At 38.8% G+C, this 16,501-nt stretch overlaps 1 protein-coding gene across 1 annotated transcript in view; it reads right to left on the bottom strand.

The window, feature by feature from the left end:
• pdzd2 (PDZ domain containing 2) overlaps window positions 1–16,501 on the bottom strand; it is a 120,107-nt gene that overhangs the window by 41,228 nt on the left and 62,378 nt on the right. The window contains exons 13-15 of the mRNA XM_052034328.1: window positions 10,220–10,307; window positions 7,207–7,307; window positions 701–860 (exon numbers count right to left, since the gene is read on the bottom strand). Coding sequence (XP_051890288.1) covers window positions 701–860; window positions 7,207–7,307; window positions 10,220–10,307 — 349 coding nt within the window. The remainder of the gene's footprint in view (window positions 1–700; window positions 861–7,206; window positions 7,308–10,219; window positions 10,308–16,501) is intronic.

The following is a 16,501-nucleotide window of genomic DNA, read 5'->3' as shown; positions in this document are numbered from 1 at the left end:
AAGGCCAATTAAGCTAACAACCTGCTTGTCTTTGGGGTATGGGAGGAACCAGGGGCACCCAGGGGATACCCACGAGGTCGCAGTGACAATGTGGAAATTCCATACATACAGCACCGTTGATTAAAATTGACTCCAGGTTGCTGGAGCTGTGAGACAGCTGCACCAAATGCAGCAACACTATGTCACTGTTAACATTTTAAATAAGATGAAATACACTAATTTTAAGGGTGCTAATATTAATAGCAGAGAAATTTCAGATTATTGAAGTTTCATATTCAAGGATCTCACACAACAATTTCAAGATCTACCCTTGTTCACCATTAATGAGGCTGTTGATAGAATTCTGTGTTTTTCCAGCTTTTTTTTGTTTTATTGTTTTAGCAGGAAGCAGGGGTAAAACAATAACTTTCTGCTACAGTTCCATTAATCCATTCATAACCTAGGAAGTACCACTTATTATGTTGGCACACTTGTGAGACGCTCTTTGTTTTAATAGAAATATTAATATGTCTACTGTTAACAGGACAGTAGCTCCATTAAAACAACAGATGTAGGAATGCTATCTGAGCCTTTATCCATTAATATCTCCAATGGTTATTTCATGCTCACGAGATAGGTAGTGACTACAGTCTATAATTTTAAAGCTGGATCCACACTATCTGTTTCCATTGTGGTATCATTAAGTTAGAATAAATCAAACCTGAAGGGCCAATACCATCATCCAAGGAGTTGTTTATGCTTTTTTGCCTCAGTAGTTCTTCATCAAAAACTGTTGCCATCGCTTCCGAGAACGAAGACTGTCCAGGTGTATCATGGGAAAAGTATTGGGAAAGTTCTGTTTCTGAACTCAGGGAACCCTGCTGAAAGAGAATAGAACTACATAGAATTCCACATTACAGAAACAGGCTGTTCAGCCCTACAGGTCTGTGTTCATAATTCACACTACCCTCTTCTTGTCATGTTTCAGCTTATCCAATCAGCACTGCAGTAACTTGAGTCTGACATTAATCATGAAGGTGTGACGTAGGATCTGTAAGTATTTTATATTATCAAAACTTTTACTGAGGAAAAAAAAACCTACAGTGTCTTTTGTCTTTAAATGCTATGAAATGAAACCACAGAGAAGTTTCCAAAAAAGCAACTTGCCTGAATCCAAGAAGTTTGTTTAGTGGTATTGATATGCCAAATTAGAGTGCCAAATCTCAGTTGCATTTTGGATCTGATTTAATCTTTTTTTTAGTATTATACATTATGGGAGTTGTGGCTACTTGTCCCATTGTGTCTGTGCCAGCATGTTGGAACACCTAGCCAATTATAAAATGAGAAGTCAGACATTTAAGAAGTTTCAGAGTTAAGTATATTTTCTCTTCTCAAGCTCATTTATTTATTAAATAAGACATGCAGAAGTATTCATTAACAGTAGTGACAGAACTCCAAAATACTAGGTATTCATGAAACAGGATGAACAAGGACCAAACAGTGAATTTGTTTACTTTTACTGTTCCAAATTTTGTCCTCATCTCTTCTGAAATGTAGTTCCATAGCAGTTGCCAACTACACCAGCAGACGATTAAACTGCACTGAACATCAGAGCTATTACATTTTCCATGGCAACCTGATCTGGTTTTCCTTGCCTAGTCAATGGGAATTTGCTACTCAGCTGTGATTTAAAGTCTCAGGAGAACTTTCCATGGCATCACTCAAGACAGTATATTAAACAAATGTGTTTCTTTCCTTTTCTTAAAATTATCACAATGGTACTCATTTTCAATCTACTTCCTTTAAATGTGTATAAGTGTGAGAAAGGTTGATTTTTAATAAGAAACAAAAAGAAAGGAACTTTCAAGACCAAGTAAACCATCAGACAGCCAGTATTGGTGACCCTTATGTTATGGTGGGGTGGGGGGGGGGTGTCTTTGCATTCCTAGAAAATGGTCTGTATCATGATTTTCCAGAGAAAATATTTACTTTTTTCCTCCTCATAATTTCAGTGAGAGTGAATTTTATTCTGTATCTCAAATTTTTGGGTAGTGATATGTGAATTCTATAAGGGCGAATTTCTGTAACTGGAGCAGCCGTAACACAGAGGTCTCCTGTATCTATTCATCTCCTCCTTCCTAGATTCACAATAGCAGATGTTCAAAACAAGGAATTGTCCATAGAGGTACTGCAACTTATCTAGCTCCCCACTCTCCTACATAGAGACCCGCTTCCTCTTTCAACCCTACCATTTAGTTCTACCACACATTCTGAACTTAGCATGGCACAATGTTTGCACTATATTCAAGTCAGCTACCATCTTTAACCTGCCCTTTCCACCTGGCACTCTTGATCTTATCCTTGGTGTAACAAAACAATTTAATATTGACATAGAGTACTGAAGTACTGTGGATGTTGGAAATTTGAAATAAAATCAAAAGATGCTTTGAATACTCAGCAAATCAATCAGCATCAGTGGAGAGAGAAAAAGTGAGTTAACATTTCAGGTTGTTGATTTTTCATCAGAACTGAGAAAAGTTGAGTAATATATAGGGTTCAAGGTACAGTGAAAGGTGGAAGGGAAGGAGAGAATAAAAGGTAAATCTATCAGAGTGGAAAGCAGGAGAGATGAAATGACAAAAGCGTATTGGTATTGGTTTATTATTATCACTTGTACCGAGGTACGGTGAAACACTTATCTTGCAGAAATAGAAGATTGGTTGAGAGGATATGTAAATGGGAGAAGCAGGTTCAGAATACAGACCTACAAAGGGAAATACTTTGATGTGGGAAAAATGGAAATGCTCATTATGTACAGTCATCAAATCTGGGAGATTCTAATTAACACAGCAACATTAATGTAAATTAATATTCTAAGATATGTAATGAAAAAGCCTAAAGAAATATATGATATGGAAGGAAGGCAGAGAGTGCCAGGAAGAGGAAGATTCAGCGAAGCCATCACAAATTTAAATTTTGAGGAGGTTTTGAAAACTTGGAGGGGACTAAGGAAAGGAATTCCAAAGATAGGATTGATGCAAATGGTGCAAAGGAATGATGGTACACCGAAAACACAACCTCTGAGGTGGACTTTGGAGAAAGGTGAACTGGTTCACTTAGCCAAGTGCTGCAGGATGGTGAAGACATAGCGCCTGCCACAGTCTAAGTCAGACAGAAACTATGACAAAGGTAGAAACCAAACTGGAGGGATCAGTTCAGGGAATTTCAAGAGATATGGCAGATAAAATTCACCTCCACAACTTCTATATTGGTCTCTCTTACTGCACACATCCCCGTACAATTTGCCATTTTTGTTATGAAGTGGGGTGGGAAGGTTGAGAGCCTTCAAACTTAAATGTTGCATATATTAGCCCAATTACACTAATCTGGCGTTCCCAGGAAATATCTGGATAGCGACTATAGGGACAGCAACCCAAGTAATGGATCATGACTGCCTTTGCCTTTATCCTGAGCTTGGGAACTGGGTGTTGTTGGACCACTAAACCAGCACTCCTATATATTCAATGTAGTCATATAAAACTCCTTTATAGGACTGTGTAATTTGATCTGTAATTATGTCTGACCATAAAGAAATGTTTTTTTATTAGTGCTGATACCACTGTGTTAATAAGTGGGTATATTGCATTAATCCTAACTGAAACATTGTATCAATGTTTTATGGTGCTGTTTAGTGTACCTTTGGTTTCTGATCTTAAGCCAATTTGCTGTTATTAAGAAAGGGTTGTATTGCCTCTATCAGGAAAATCTTTGAATGAAACATGAATTTGTTGACCCCCTTAAGCACAGAGGGATTACCAAAATAACAAAAAGGACAAAAGAGATCAAAAGATCCCCACAACACCTATTGTTATGCTTCAGTTCTTTAGGTGTTTGGGTGGGTTCAGACCATCTGTAATTCTATGGACAACAAACTTCTTCTGGTAATTATTGCACTTTTGTAGGTGGGCCCAGGTACTTGCTTGGAGTATCTTATTCTCTGTCTTTTCTGGGATTGTACAAGTCCATCAAACGTGAACTTCCCTGCTTAATTCAGTGAACTCATTGGTACCGCTAAGTCATAGCAGTCTGCAGTGGAGCTGGATAGCATTGAACAAGTGGGGAATGCTCAGGTTCTGCCAAATGTGAAGATCTGATTGTTTTTTCTTGATTTCCATTCAGCAGCCTGGCTGATTGACACGTGGCTGCTGGGCAGGTAAATCTGCAGCAGGAAGCTTTAGCTGGAACTCCTTGGGAACAGTCTCTGGCAGTCTGAAGGCAGCAAGAGAATGGAGCACTGGGATGAGGAAGGGGATGGTCTTTAATTGAGCCAGAAGGGAGGCTGAAGACTTCCTTGAGGAGTGTGGAGGTGCACTATTGTTTCTCCAGCCCCAAAGGAATAGTATAAAAGTCAGTTATATGCTTCAGCCAGCAGCTCTCACCTTCCCCTACTTCACTTTTCACTGTCAGAAGTTCCTGAGGCATGCAAAACTTCCACAGCAATTATTGTGATAACCAGCCACACAGCGGTAATTGGAAGTTCACATGTCAATTAAGCCCATTAACCTCATGACTGAAGTGACTAGGATTGATTTTATGTGTCTAATCATAGAATTTGCATTTAACTATCCTCCAATCATCCCACAGCACTTATACTATTTACTATTTTAGGCAATGGTGTCTGTGTCTAAAGGCAGAGATTAATATTACTTTATCAACACAAAATTAATGTTGGGGAATGCAACACTTTGGGCACATTGTCCTAGCATGCCTAAATTATGTAACAACACAAAACCACATATGAACAGAAGCTCTTCTTCTATGTTTAAGCAATGTGCTTTAACTTCAATTGTAGCAGTCTTCCACCTTGCTAGACTGAACCATATTCTTTTGTATGCTGAATAAGACTATTCATTTCTTTTAGACATAGCCAGTGTATATACTATGGTTACATAGCCACTTAAAGTTGTCATTTCATATAGGTTTTTGTTTGCCAGCAGCAGGGAGAAAAGGCTTTCATCCTGTCCATTCAGATGCAATTTAAACGGAGCTTCCAGGCAGAGCCTGGCTACCCGAGCCTGATGGGACCTGTCTGCATGTGTCAGGTAATTATTCTGATAAACGATTTGGACTCAATTCAGTCTCAGTACTTTATCCAGGTCAGGATAAACTGCAGGTGCCCATGGTTTTTGATCAGTATTTGGTAAACAAACAGAACAAAATATGTTTGAGATTGTTGTGGTGATGGTTGGTTCAGGCCCGTGTATGGAAAAATTAAAAGAATTTGGGTCAAGTCCAGTTTGAACTGGCTGTGGTTGGTTGGGTTTAACATCAGTTTTACCTTTAAACTGATGCAGACATCGAGAAGTGAAAGAAGAATACATTAGATCACCAGGGCCCACTCTCTTTCTTCTTGTATAATTTTAATATTTAAAGGCTAATGTAACCTGAATGAAGTATCATAGGAGTAAAATGGGTATCTAATGTGTGGTCATTTGTAAAAAATGATTTACTAAAATCTTATTAAAATCTTATTTACAATTTTAGTCATAAAATCTTATTACAAGATTCTTATTAACTATAGTTAAACATTCTTGAATTATGGTGCCCATTTTTATTCAAAAGTATTTATAAGGATCCAATAAGACATACCATGTTTATAGCAACATATAAATCACTATGGGTGATAATAATATTTACTGCATTTTATCTTGAAAAGCCATCAAACAGTAATGATTAAAGTGAATTTTTTTTTACTACCTGGAAAGGTGGAGAGAAGCCTTACCCACATCATTATTTTTGGCATTAACTGATAGTTGATTCAATGTAAATTTTATGAAAACCAAATTTAGGACCAAGGTCTGAAGAACTGTATCATAATACTCCATGTTTGTGTTTCAATGATCTGATGCCTACTTTCCTTTGTACTCAACTTGTTTCTTTTTTTCTAGTATCTACAGTACATTTTCCCTGAAGTCATTAACTTGTGTTGGTTTCCCGCTGTGATATTTTGTCAAAGGGACATTTTTCATCTGAGGCTGAGTAATAAGTGATAGTAGCTATTTAATGCATGAGTTTTCAGTGGGCACATGTTGATAGCCTTGAGAATGAAGGTCTCTTCAGATTATTTTTCAACTCTCCAGGTCATCTGCAGCAACATTCCTGTGCTCAGCTGAAGTTAGTAAATTCAATATAGATGTGACAGAGACCAGTGATACTTCTCAGTTTTCCATAGCTTACATCCAAACCCAGTGCTTACAACTGGGTTTACACTAACAAGCTCTATGCATTTGTTTTATTCCACACAAAACCTAGACTTTTAACTGCATGAAAAGAGTGATGAGAAGGATGGAAGTCTCAGAAGATAAGGAGCCAAAAGTTTGCCTTCAGTGGATCTAATTTTCAGAAGCAGAGTACAACTTGTACTCATTGCTCCACTTAGTGCAAATGACTGAGGTCAAATTTCAACTTCAAACTCTGACTGTATAACTGGAGGACTCAAGGGCAATACTGATAGTCTCCAAGTGAACCTAGCGACCAGAAAACAAAAACATCAAATCCAAAACAAAGGGCGTATGAATTTAAAAAATGACAAGGTGCACAAAGATGTTGTGGGCATTTTTAATCACAGAGTGAATATCTCTTTATTTTCATCCATCAACATAAAGCTGTTGATGTTTGAAAATCACTTCGAGCTTAGTGCGAAAATAAATTCTATTTGAAATGAACTGGAACAACTACTTTTTGACTATAATCTATGCAAAACTATTTGTAATTTACTTATTACCCCAAATTCAAAAATGCAAATGGTTTGGCTGTTACGATTTTCTCAACTACTGAATTCCTCGAGTTGCTTTACATTTCTGATTCTGAATTAGACTTCTTATTCATGGTGTTAGCTGTAATATTCATTTATTCTTCACACACCATTGAGAGAAGCTGTGAATATCTCCATCTGGCTAATACACTAAAGATGTGCAAAACTACAACAAAAGCAGACAGTGCTGAGAATGCACAGTGCTGGAAAGAGAAACGGTTAACATTTAAGTTTGAAGACCCTTTGTCAGAACTGAAAAACTATAACTCTGCAAGAAAATTAATAACATTTTCAAATTAAATACAAATGGTGAAGAGATTTTGCAAATCTCCAGTCTAGCAGAAGGAAAATACATTAATATATTTACCACCTCGTTTTGTCCCCATCAAACTATTAAATATAATACTGCTTACACGGCTTGTGGGTTCCAGAAAACGTTTCATTGTCCAACTGAGAGAAGATCCATCAGCCTGCTTGGATCTTACACTTGGTGATGGACTCTTTGATGATAACCCTGTAGGAAAAGTACATTTTAACAAACTCTACAGATGTATCCTCTATAAATATCTTGTACAACAGGACAACCTTATTGCCAGCCTCAAACTACATTAATGTGAGGGCTAATATTTATCTATTATCCTCTGTGTACCCCCAACATTCCCATTCCATGTCACAGCACCAAGCCCCCAGCACTCTCCAGAGTCTGTACCAACTCCCAATTGGCCAAGACCATTGACCCTTCTAGGCCTGCAGTATTTCAAATGCAGCCCCATGTTCCTCTGAATCACTTACCTAATTTCCAGCTTCCTTTCCTCACCCAGTCCCAGTTCCATTCTTGCTTACTGACAGCAACACCCTACCTCTCCTCACACCCACCCACTTTGGTACTAAATGCCACACTTCATTATCCCTGGACTTTGTCCACTACCAAAGTTTGCAGCTGTGAGTCCAACACAGAAACAATCATTAGCCCTCACTCCTAATAATTGTGGGGAACAAGAGCTTCTTCTACTGAGCATCAGTAAGGCAGGAATGTATGTGGATGCAAGAATTATACTGAAACTCACTCAAGGTTCATGAAATAGCGTTTTAAGTCTATTCCTTTACTTAATTATCTGATGAATGGTTTATATGATTAAGTGAGTCAAAGCCAAAAAATCCATTTGGAAAATTTTAGGATAGAAAGAACAGCTCAGGGGGCAAAGGCAAAAAAAAAACATTGCAAATTTTCAATTGTTACAGCTGCAAGTCAAAGATTTTTCTCTAAATATGTCAGATTTACGAAACCATGTTCAGTAATACTCAAAGTAACAACTCCACATATTGGCCTTAGTTCAGGACTAACCTGGTCCTGAATACAGTAAATTGAGAAGAGGAAATTTATTTACTCTGCGACACTAAGCAACTTTCTTCCTTCTGAAAACTCACATTCATTAAAATGTTAATTGGTCACATTGAAATCTATAAACTGGACTACTGACCATATGTAATGATAAATTTTGTCAAATGTTATATTAGAAACTATGCAGAAACCTGAAATATCCTTAAATTTCTAATATTGTGGGCAACTTGCATTCTAAAACACATGATGGTTGACCAATACCATTAGAACCAATAGCCTTTCAACTCAGTCACTTGCTGTATGCGGAACTTTACCTTAATTGGCTGAAGTGTTTAATCACATACAGCACTGCAATTACAACAGAGTAATCCAATGCCTCTATTGTTCTTTGGATGCCTCAGAATATGTTTTGGAACTACAGAAACATGAAATTTCCTTTTTTCTTCTTTACCACAGTCCCTTTGCAGCCTACACAAAATAATGACCTACCATCAACGTAATGCCTCAGATTTGCTGAAACAAGATAAGCTGATAAAGATAAAAGTATTTTACCACTGACACTAAAAAGATAAAACCCTCATTGATATAATGGTAATAACATCTTCCATTTTAGAAAATCTGCACAGGGTTGATCTTCATTAGGGAGGAACTTCAGAGTTGAGGTCTAGCTATCTGAAAGTATGGCACTAATGGTAGGGAGATGGGTGCAGATGACAGTAGAAGGGGAGAATTCACATGTTTGACGTAGATTTAGAACTGCAAGAAGCTTCTGTTAGAATGACAAGCAAGGTCGGGAATGGGATTTTAACACAAGGGTAATAAATTTGAGGTTTAGAAGATGAGAAACCAATGTAGATCACCAAGGATGGGAATGAAAATGGAATGGGGTGCAGAATGGCGTGTAGGGTTTTGAGATTAAATTAATTTTTGTTTGCTGGTTCTAAATTTGAAGTGTAAAATGAGTTTTGGGATTCTTAATCCAGTTTGTAGTCAATGTAGGCCTACAGTTATAATGGCAAATCATTTGCTTTTATTTGAAAGGCTGGAATGTATTGGAAAGTGAGACTGGAAACAGAAACATCTCACACTTGGAGCAGTAGTTGGGACTGAGGTACACTGGGACCTCACAGGAAAGAGATCTTTACATTACTGCACTATAACTGATTAGCAGAGGGTGTTAGCTGTCTACCTGATGGTGCAAATGGGATGACTTTAGCACTAGCAGACTGTGGAATGTTAAGTGGGCAATATTGGTGATCTAGAAGCTGGATAACTATCAGCAAGGAGAAAGCTAGGACAGCAGCAGCATTCTTGCTCTTCCTGATTCCTCAAAAATAATTTTATACATTCCACTTGGCCCATATCAGTGACACCAGGTAAACGACATTGTTCTCCCAAATGGGACTCTACTGAATATCATACAGCTGTTAGCTTCAGACCTCTTACAGCATGAGTTTTCAAGTCAAGTCAAGTTATACTTTATTGTCATTTACCCATATGCTATAAAGACACATGGTGGAACGAAATGTCGTTTCCCTCCAGACTCTCACAACAGAGGACATACATAGAACAGAGGACATACAATAAACGCAGACAAAAAAAATTTGCAAGTACAAAAAATGCAAGAAATGGTATATACAGAATACAAAATTAGTGCAGGGTTAGTGCAAAACCTAGTTGGATGAAGAAAATGCAGAACTCAGTGTGTTGCACTTAATGTACAAACAGGTTCAGCAGTAGCCAAAGTTCTTATACGCCGTTGTGCAAACCAGGGCTTTTGACGCAGCATTTGTCTGAAACTTCCTCCAGGGTATTCAGGAGCCTGACAGCCTGGGGGAAAAGACTGTTGTACATTCTAGTAGCTCTGGCCCGGATGCTGAAGTGAAAATGAGACTATAATTTCTTTTTCACATAATTTTCAGGATACTACCAAGCAGCAGTTGCAGTGAGAATCTCAGCTCAGAAGTCAGAAAATAGATGTATTTCTTCTCTCATCTTCCTAAAATGTTTAAGTAAGTATTTCATAACAGGACATAAATTTGAGAAAAAGAGGAAGTTCAAATGCTAGAAATAGTTGTTGATACCTGGGGTGTGTGACGATTGTCCATCTTTGCTTATGCTCTCCCGATGAGTTGAACGTGAAATAACTTCATCCATTTCCTGTTCTGAAACCTGCATTAAACAATAGAATGTAAGATATAGTATTTTACAAATTATCTATTTCACTACTACATTATAAAAAGCATAACTGACTGGACATGCAAGAATCCCCTATGTGGTTGAAACACTTCTATTACAGTGTGAGATAACTTCTGTGTACAGAACTTTCACTGTGTATCACAGAACAGATCTTGCAAAGTTCTGTTTCCATCTGGAACTTCACATGCTGGTAGGTTCCACTAAGTTTTTTATGCCTGAATTCAAATTTGCATGACCAATTAAAATCTTACCACACAGATGTCCTGGTTGGACCGACTGCACAAAACTACATAATCATTTCATGTCAAAGTGACCAAAACGACTTAAATGAAATATCTTCAGCTACACATTGTCCATTTATATAGCACCTTGGTAGCAATTTGAATGTCAGTATTGAACACTCCAACAGTATTATTTAAATATAAATACCTAGTGGTGACTAGTGGTGTTCTGCAGGGATCTGTTCTGGGACCCCTGCTCTTTGTGATTTTTATAAATGTCTTGGATGAGGAAGTGGAGGGGTAGGTTCGTAAGTTTGCAGGTGACACAAAGGTTGGAGGTGTTGTGGATAGTGTAGAAGGTTGTTGTAGGTTACAACCAGATATAGATAGGATGCAGAGTTGGGTGGGAAAGTGGCAGATGGAGTTCAATCCGGAAAAGTGTGAAGTGATACACTTTGGAAGATCGAACTTGAAGGCAGAGTACAAGGTTAATGGCAGGATTCTTAGCAATGTGGAGAAACAGAGTGGTTAAGAAGGCGTATGATGCGCTGGCCTTCATTAGTCGGGGGACTGAGTTCAAGAGCCGTGAGGTAATGTTGCAGCTCTATAAAACTCTGGTTAGACCACAGTTAGAGTACTGTGTTCAGTTCTGGTTGCCTCATTATAGGAAGGATGTGGAAGCTCTAGAGAAGGTGCAGAGGAGATTTATCAGGATGGTCCCTGGATTAGAGAGCATGTGTTATGAGGAAAGGTTGAGCAAGCTAGGATTTTTCTCTTTGGAGCGACGGAGGATGAGAGGCAACTTGATAGAGGTGTACAAAATTATGAGAGGCAAGGATAGAGAGACAGCCAGCACCTTTTTCCCAGGCCAATACCAGAGGACATCCGTTTAAGTTGAGTGAAGTTTAGGGGAGATGTCAGAGGTAGGATTTTTACACAGAGAGTGGTGAGTACCTGGAACGCACTGCTGGGGGTGGTGGTAGAGGCTGATACAATGAGGACACTTAAAAGACTCTTAGGTGCACGGATGTAAGAATAATTGAGGGTTATGGGCTGTGTCGGAGGGAAGGGTTAGATTGGTATTGGTTTATTATTGTCACTTGTACCGAGGTACAGTGAAAAACTTGTCTTGCATACTGATCGTACAGGTCAATTCATTACACAGTGCAGTTACATTGAGTTAGTACAGAGTGCATTGAGGTAGTACAGGTAAAAACAATAACAGAACAAAGTGTCAGAGCTACAGAGAAAGTGCAGTGCGGGTAGACAATAAGGTCCAAGGTCACAAGGTAGATCGGGAGGTCAGAGTCCATCTCATCGTACAAGGGAACCGTTCAATAGTCTTATCACAGTGGGATAGAAGCTGTCCTTAAGCCTGGTGGTACATGCCCTCAGGCTCCTGTATCTTCTACCTGATGGAAGAGGAGAGAAGAGAGGATGACCCGGGTGGGTGGGGTCTTTGATTATGCTGGCTGCTTCACCAAGGCAGCGAGAGGCAAAGACAGAGTCCAAGGAGGGGAGGCTGGTTTCAGTGATACGCTGGACTGTGTCCACAACTCTCTGCAGTTTCTTGCGGTCCTGGGCAGAGCAGTTGCCGTATCAAGCCGTGATGCATCCGGATAGGATGCTTTCTATGATGCATTGATAAAAATTGGTGAGGGTCAATGGGGGCATGCCAAATTTCCATATTGATTGTGGAATAGATTTATATAGGTCGGCACAACATCATGGGCTCAAGGGCCCATACTGTGCTGTACTGTTCTATGTTCTAAATAGCGTGAGATTATATTAAATTGTTTGCGTTTAGAAAGCTCTGAGTGTTTTTATGCAAGAAGCACAAAAAAATTACAGGCAGATACAGCAGACAGATGGAATTTTGGTCTCCATTGCCAGTGGATGAAATACAGAGGAAGTTCTGGTCTCCTTATTCATGCCTTAGAGACAGTGTAGTAGTAATTTACTAGATTGTTTCCTGAGACGAAGCAGGTTGCCTTATGCAAAGAAGGTTGAGAACGGGGCTAAACCCTTTGGACTTTAGAAGAATGAGAAGTGATCTCAGGGAGGCACAAAAGATTCTGAGCGGGCTTAACAGTTTGAGGATGTTCCCTTTGTAGGAGAGTCTAGAAATAGGGGGCATTGCCTTGGGATAAGGGGACCACTATGACAACACTGGCATTGACCTTCCATCCCTCATTGTCCTGGGAACCCAGTGATTTGTTAGGCCACTCTGTTGGCAGTTATGAGTCCACCATTAGTGGGTCTGGAATCACACATAAATAAGGATTGCAATATTCCTTCCTTGAAGAACATGAATGACAGAAAAATCCATCTGGTTCAATCTGATGGTTTTATATTGAGTGTTTCTGATACTAGAATTTTAATTCCAGATTAAATTCCTCAGTTGCCATGGTGGGAATTAAACTCAATTCTGCAAATTTACACACCAGGCTTTTGGTTTGGTAATTTACCCTCTACATTTCCATACCCACCACCCACTTCCTGCAACAACCCCCCCCCCCCCCCACCCCCGCCGCCCCGGGAGAAAAAGGAAAAGGATCACAGAGGGTTGGAGAGCATAGCTGAAGGACAGGAGGGAGAGAAGTGGAAAGGCAAGAAGAAAATAGCATTGACATTGGCCTGTGGCAACAGCCAAAATGTGCACATGAATGGCCTAATTCTGCTCCCATGTCTTACGGAGGAAATATAGGTACACAGCCATAGTAAAAATTAAAATAGATGTTTCTTCATTACAAACAGGGAGAAGATAATACCAGAGAGTCTGAAGTTAAGGCTGGAAATGCTGCTGTGAAAAATGTTGCCTTCTAGATAAGGTGGAACAAGCTTTCCCTGGGGCACCAACTAATATCCACATTTAGAGGCAGAAGTAGAGGGTAGGTGAATCTCGATGTCAGAGGGAACAGTTAGCAGTGCCACACTGCCAGAAAATGGAGGTATAGTGAGACAACCATAAGACATTGTTATGTGATCCAGGGGTCCAAAAGAGGTGGGGAGTGCTGATAGTTGTTCACACCCATAAATTCAAAGGACCTGTTGAGGGAATAATGAAGTTAGCTTTACCACAAAGCATCAGAAGCCAACAAAAGTTAATAATACGGTAGTATCCAGATTGGGATGGAGTCCGAAAGGAATAGATCAGAGTCAGCCCAGATCTGAGGAATGCATTCCTGGCAAAGAAACACAAAGTTGAAAATATGGGGAAAGGCTGGATACTGGATAACAAGTTAAAAAAAAAATCAGAGCTTGCATTGTTGTAACAGGTTTTGATCCAGGATATGAGGGTTCTAAAAGTTTCAGAAACAACTAGAAGATTTTTGTTAAATTAGCACAAAAAGAATGGAGCACCAACTCTTACAAGCTGTGAGGAAACATTTAAACCTCCACCTTTATAAAAGGGCAGATCAGATTTAATTCATTGATATTTCTGCAAAATAAAAATTTCTATTTCAACATCTCTCAATATTATTTTATTATGCATTCACAGTGTGTGAGCACTACGGGCAAGGCAACATTCATTGCCCATTCCTAACTACCCTTCATTAGAAACAGTGCTGAGCTGACTTCTTAAACCATTGTAGTCCTTGTGGTGAGGCCATACTCAGAATTTAATTAGGTAGGGATTTCCAGGATTTTGGCCCAGTGACAAGGAAGGATTGGCAATATATTTCTAGGATGGTATGCGACTTGAAGGAAACTTGAAGGTGGTGCTGTTTCCATGTGCTAGTTACCCTGCTACCTGGATGGTAAAGGTATCAAGTGTGGGGGTACTAAAGCAGAAACCCGAGTAGGTATTGACAGTCTTACTGCAGGACTCAGGCAGAACGTACGTCTCTCCTTCTTATTCCTTAGGAACAAATAAAGCAATTTCCATCATTGAAAAAAGTATTTTGCTGAAACTGGTTGCTTCCAAGGAGACCAAATCTTAGTAAGCTGCAACAGAAATGTTATATGGATGTTAAGCGAATACTAGGCTTAAGTGAGAAAACTGCAAATTGGTATCTAATATCAACTAACACAGTTCAGCTGCTCTATTAATGTAGCAGTGCAATCTACCTTGAGAAGCCCCACAGCAACTCTGTGGGAGACATACACCAAGCTGGAGGCAAGTGCTATCTCACTCTCAAAATACTACTTTACATGGACAGCATTTTCCATGCAATCCCCTTTTAACACTATAAACATCTATGTTTTGATTTCCAGTCTGGACTCTATGGTAGACCAAACTTACACTGGGAACTTTGTGCAGAACCAGCTGTAAACCTACATTCATTGAGATTCACAAACAGTCTTTATGTAAGGCTATGAAAACTGAACATTATACTATTTCATGCACCTGCATAAACCTCACTTAATGAAGTGTGAAAACATGACTAATTATTCAGTGCTTGAGCCACCCATTATTCTTCGTGTTACGAGCAGTTACATGCTTATTTTCCCTAATGGTTTGTTTGGGGGGGAGGGGCAGTTATATTTAAAAGTCTGGAACAGCAGAATTGGTGTCCTTAGATTCTGTCGTTATTGTACAGTTTTTCTTGACTGGGAGAATGTTTCCCTTTTATCATTAGAGGTATGTTTAAAAATCAGATTTTAAACACATTACTGTCTCACTTTAGTTATTTCCTCTTAGCCAGGCTCTTTGGATTCTACACAGTAAAGACTGCCAGAAATTATGTCAGACTAAGTGTATTTAGGAGTTCCTGTCACTACTGTCAAAAATAACTCAAAATCCACTGCTTCATTCTCAGGAATTAAAAAGTCTGCTACTCCACTTTTTTTTATTGATAGGCAAGTGGAAGGCCATTTAACAAAGCCCTTTAATGCCTTAAAGGAACAATTCATCAATAAAAGATTTTTCTTCCCTCTGGTGAGATTACTTGAACCATGGTGAAAAACGTTGCACAAAAACATTGTTATTCAGGTGACAAATGACACTGGTTCATCGCCATAACAGCACAATTTCTAAATTGTTTTAAAGAAGATTGTGTCCCTTTAAGACACAGATAGGATTGTTATTATCATCCTGTTTTTGTCCATTGGAGAATTTTTTTTATGTAGCATGGAGGCAGTTCTATCCAGTCCATTAATGCCAACTTAATTACATCTTTTTAAAACAAACAAGCTGTTTCACTTCTACAAGGAGCATCTACTCTCAAATAGGAACAGTTCTCTCTGCATAGTTACATGAAAGTTTTTGAGTATTCATATACCATCAAGAATACTTATTTTATGATATGCACCATAAAATATACAGAACAATGAAAGTTAGAAATTGTAGAACATTTCCAATAAACCAATCATAAAATTCCCAATATAAATTCTAAATTATCTGATCTGTGTAAAGGCAATAATTGGCTTGTGAATCTCTGAACCAGAAAAAGGGAAGCATCAGTTAAAACTACTCCCTCTGTTTGCTAGCTAATGATGTCAGAACATGGATGTAGATGAAAAAAGAATAGGGCTATGACTGTGCTGTTGTTATGGTGCAAACAGCCTCAATTGTCTGTATTCAATATGAAGAGCATGTTATTGTTTTCCTACACTACATCAAAGCATTCAAAAAAATAATTATTTGTTTGTGAAGTGCTTGTGATACCCCATATATCACTCTTCTTTTCCTTGTAGCCCCAGTGGTTAATTGCATCACAGTGCTGCTATTGAAGAGTACTGAACAATATTGCACACGAATGTTCAAGGACTGATTCTGATGAACTGATCTGCCCTCAAAATACAGCAGGGAGCCACAAATGCCATCAGTATCACTACACAAGATTTGGGAAAATTCAGCAGAATTTTCACTGATCACCATGGAGTGAGACCATTGCAATAAGTTTTCTGTTGAGTTAATTAAACTCTCCTGACTTATTGATGTAATTGTCCTCAGCCTTTGTGAAAGGTGGTGGATGTGCAGTATTTGAATCCTCAATCACT

Source organism: Pristis pectinata, chromosome 2 (assembly GCF_009764475.1).
Source record: "Pristis pectinata isolate sPriPec2 chromosome 2, sPriPec2.1.pri, whole genome shotgun sequence".
Lineage (NCBI taxonomy): Eukaryota > Metazoa > Chordata > Chondrichthyes > Rhinopristiformes > Pristidae > Pristis > Pristis pectinata.
Note: the sequence above shows the minus strand (reverse complement) of the source record. Positions and strands in the feature narration are given on the sequence as shown.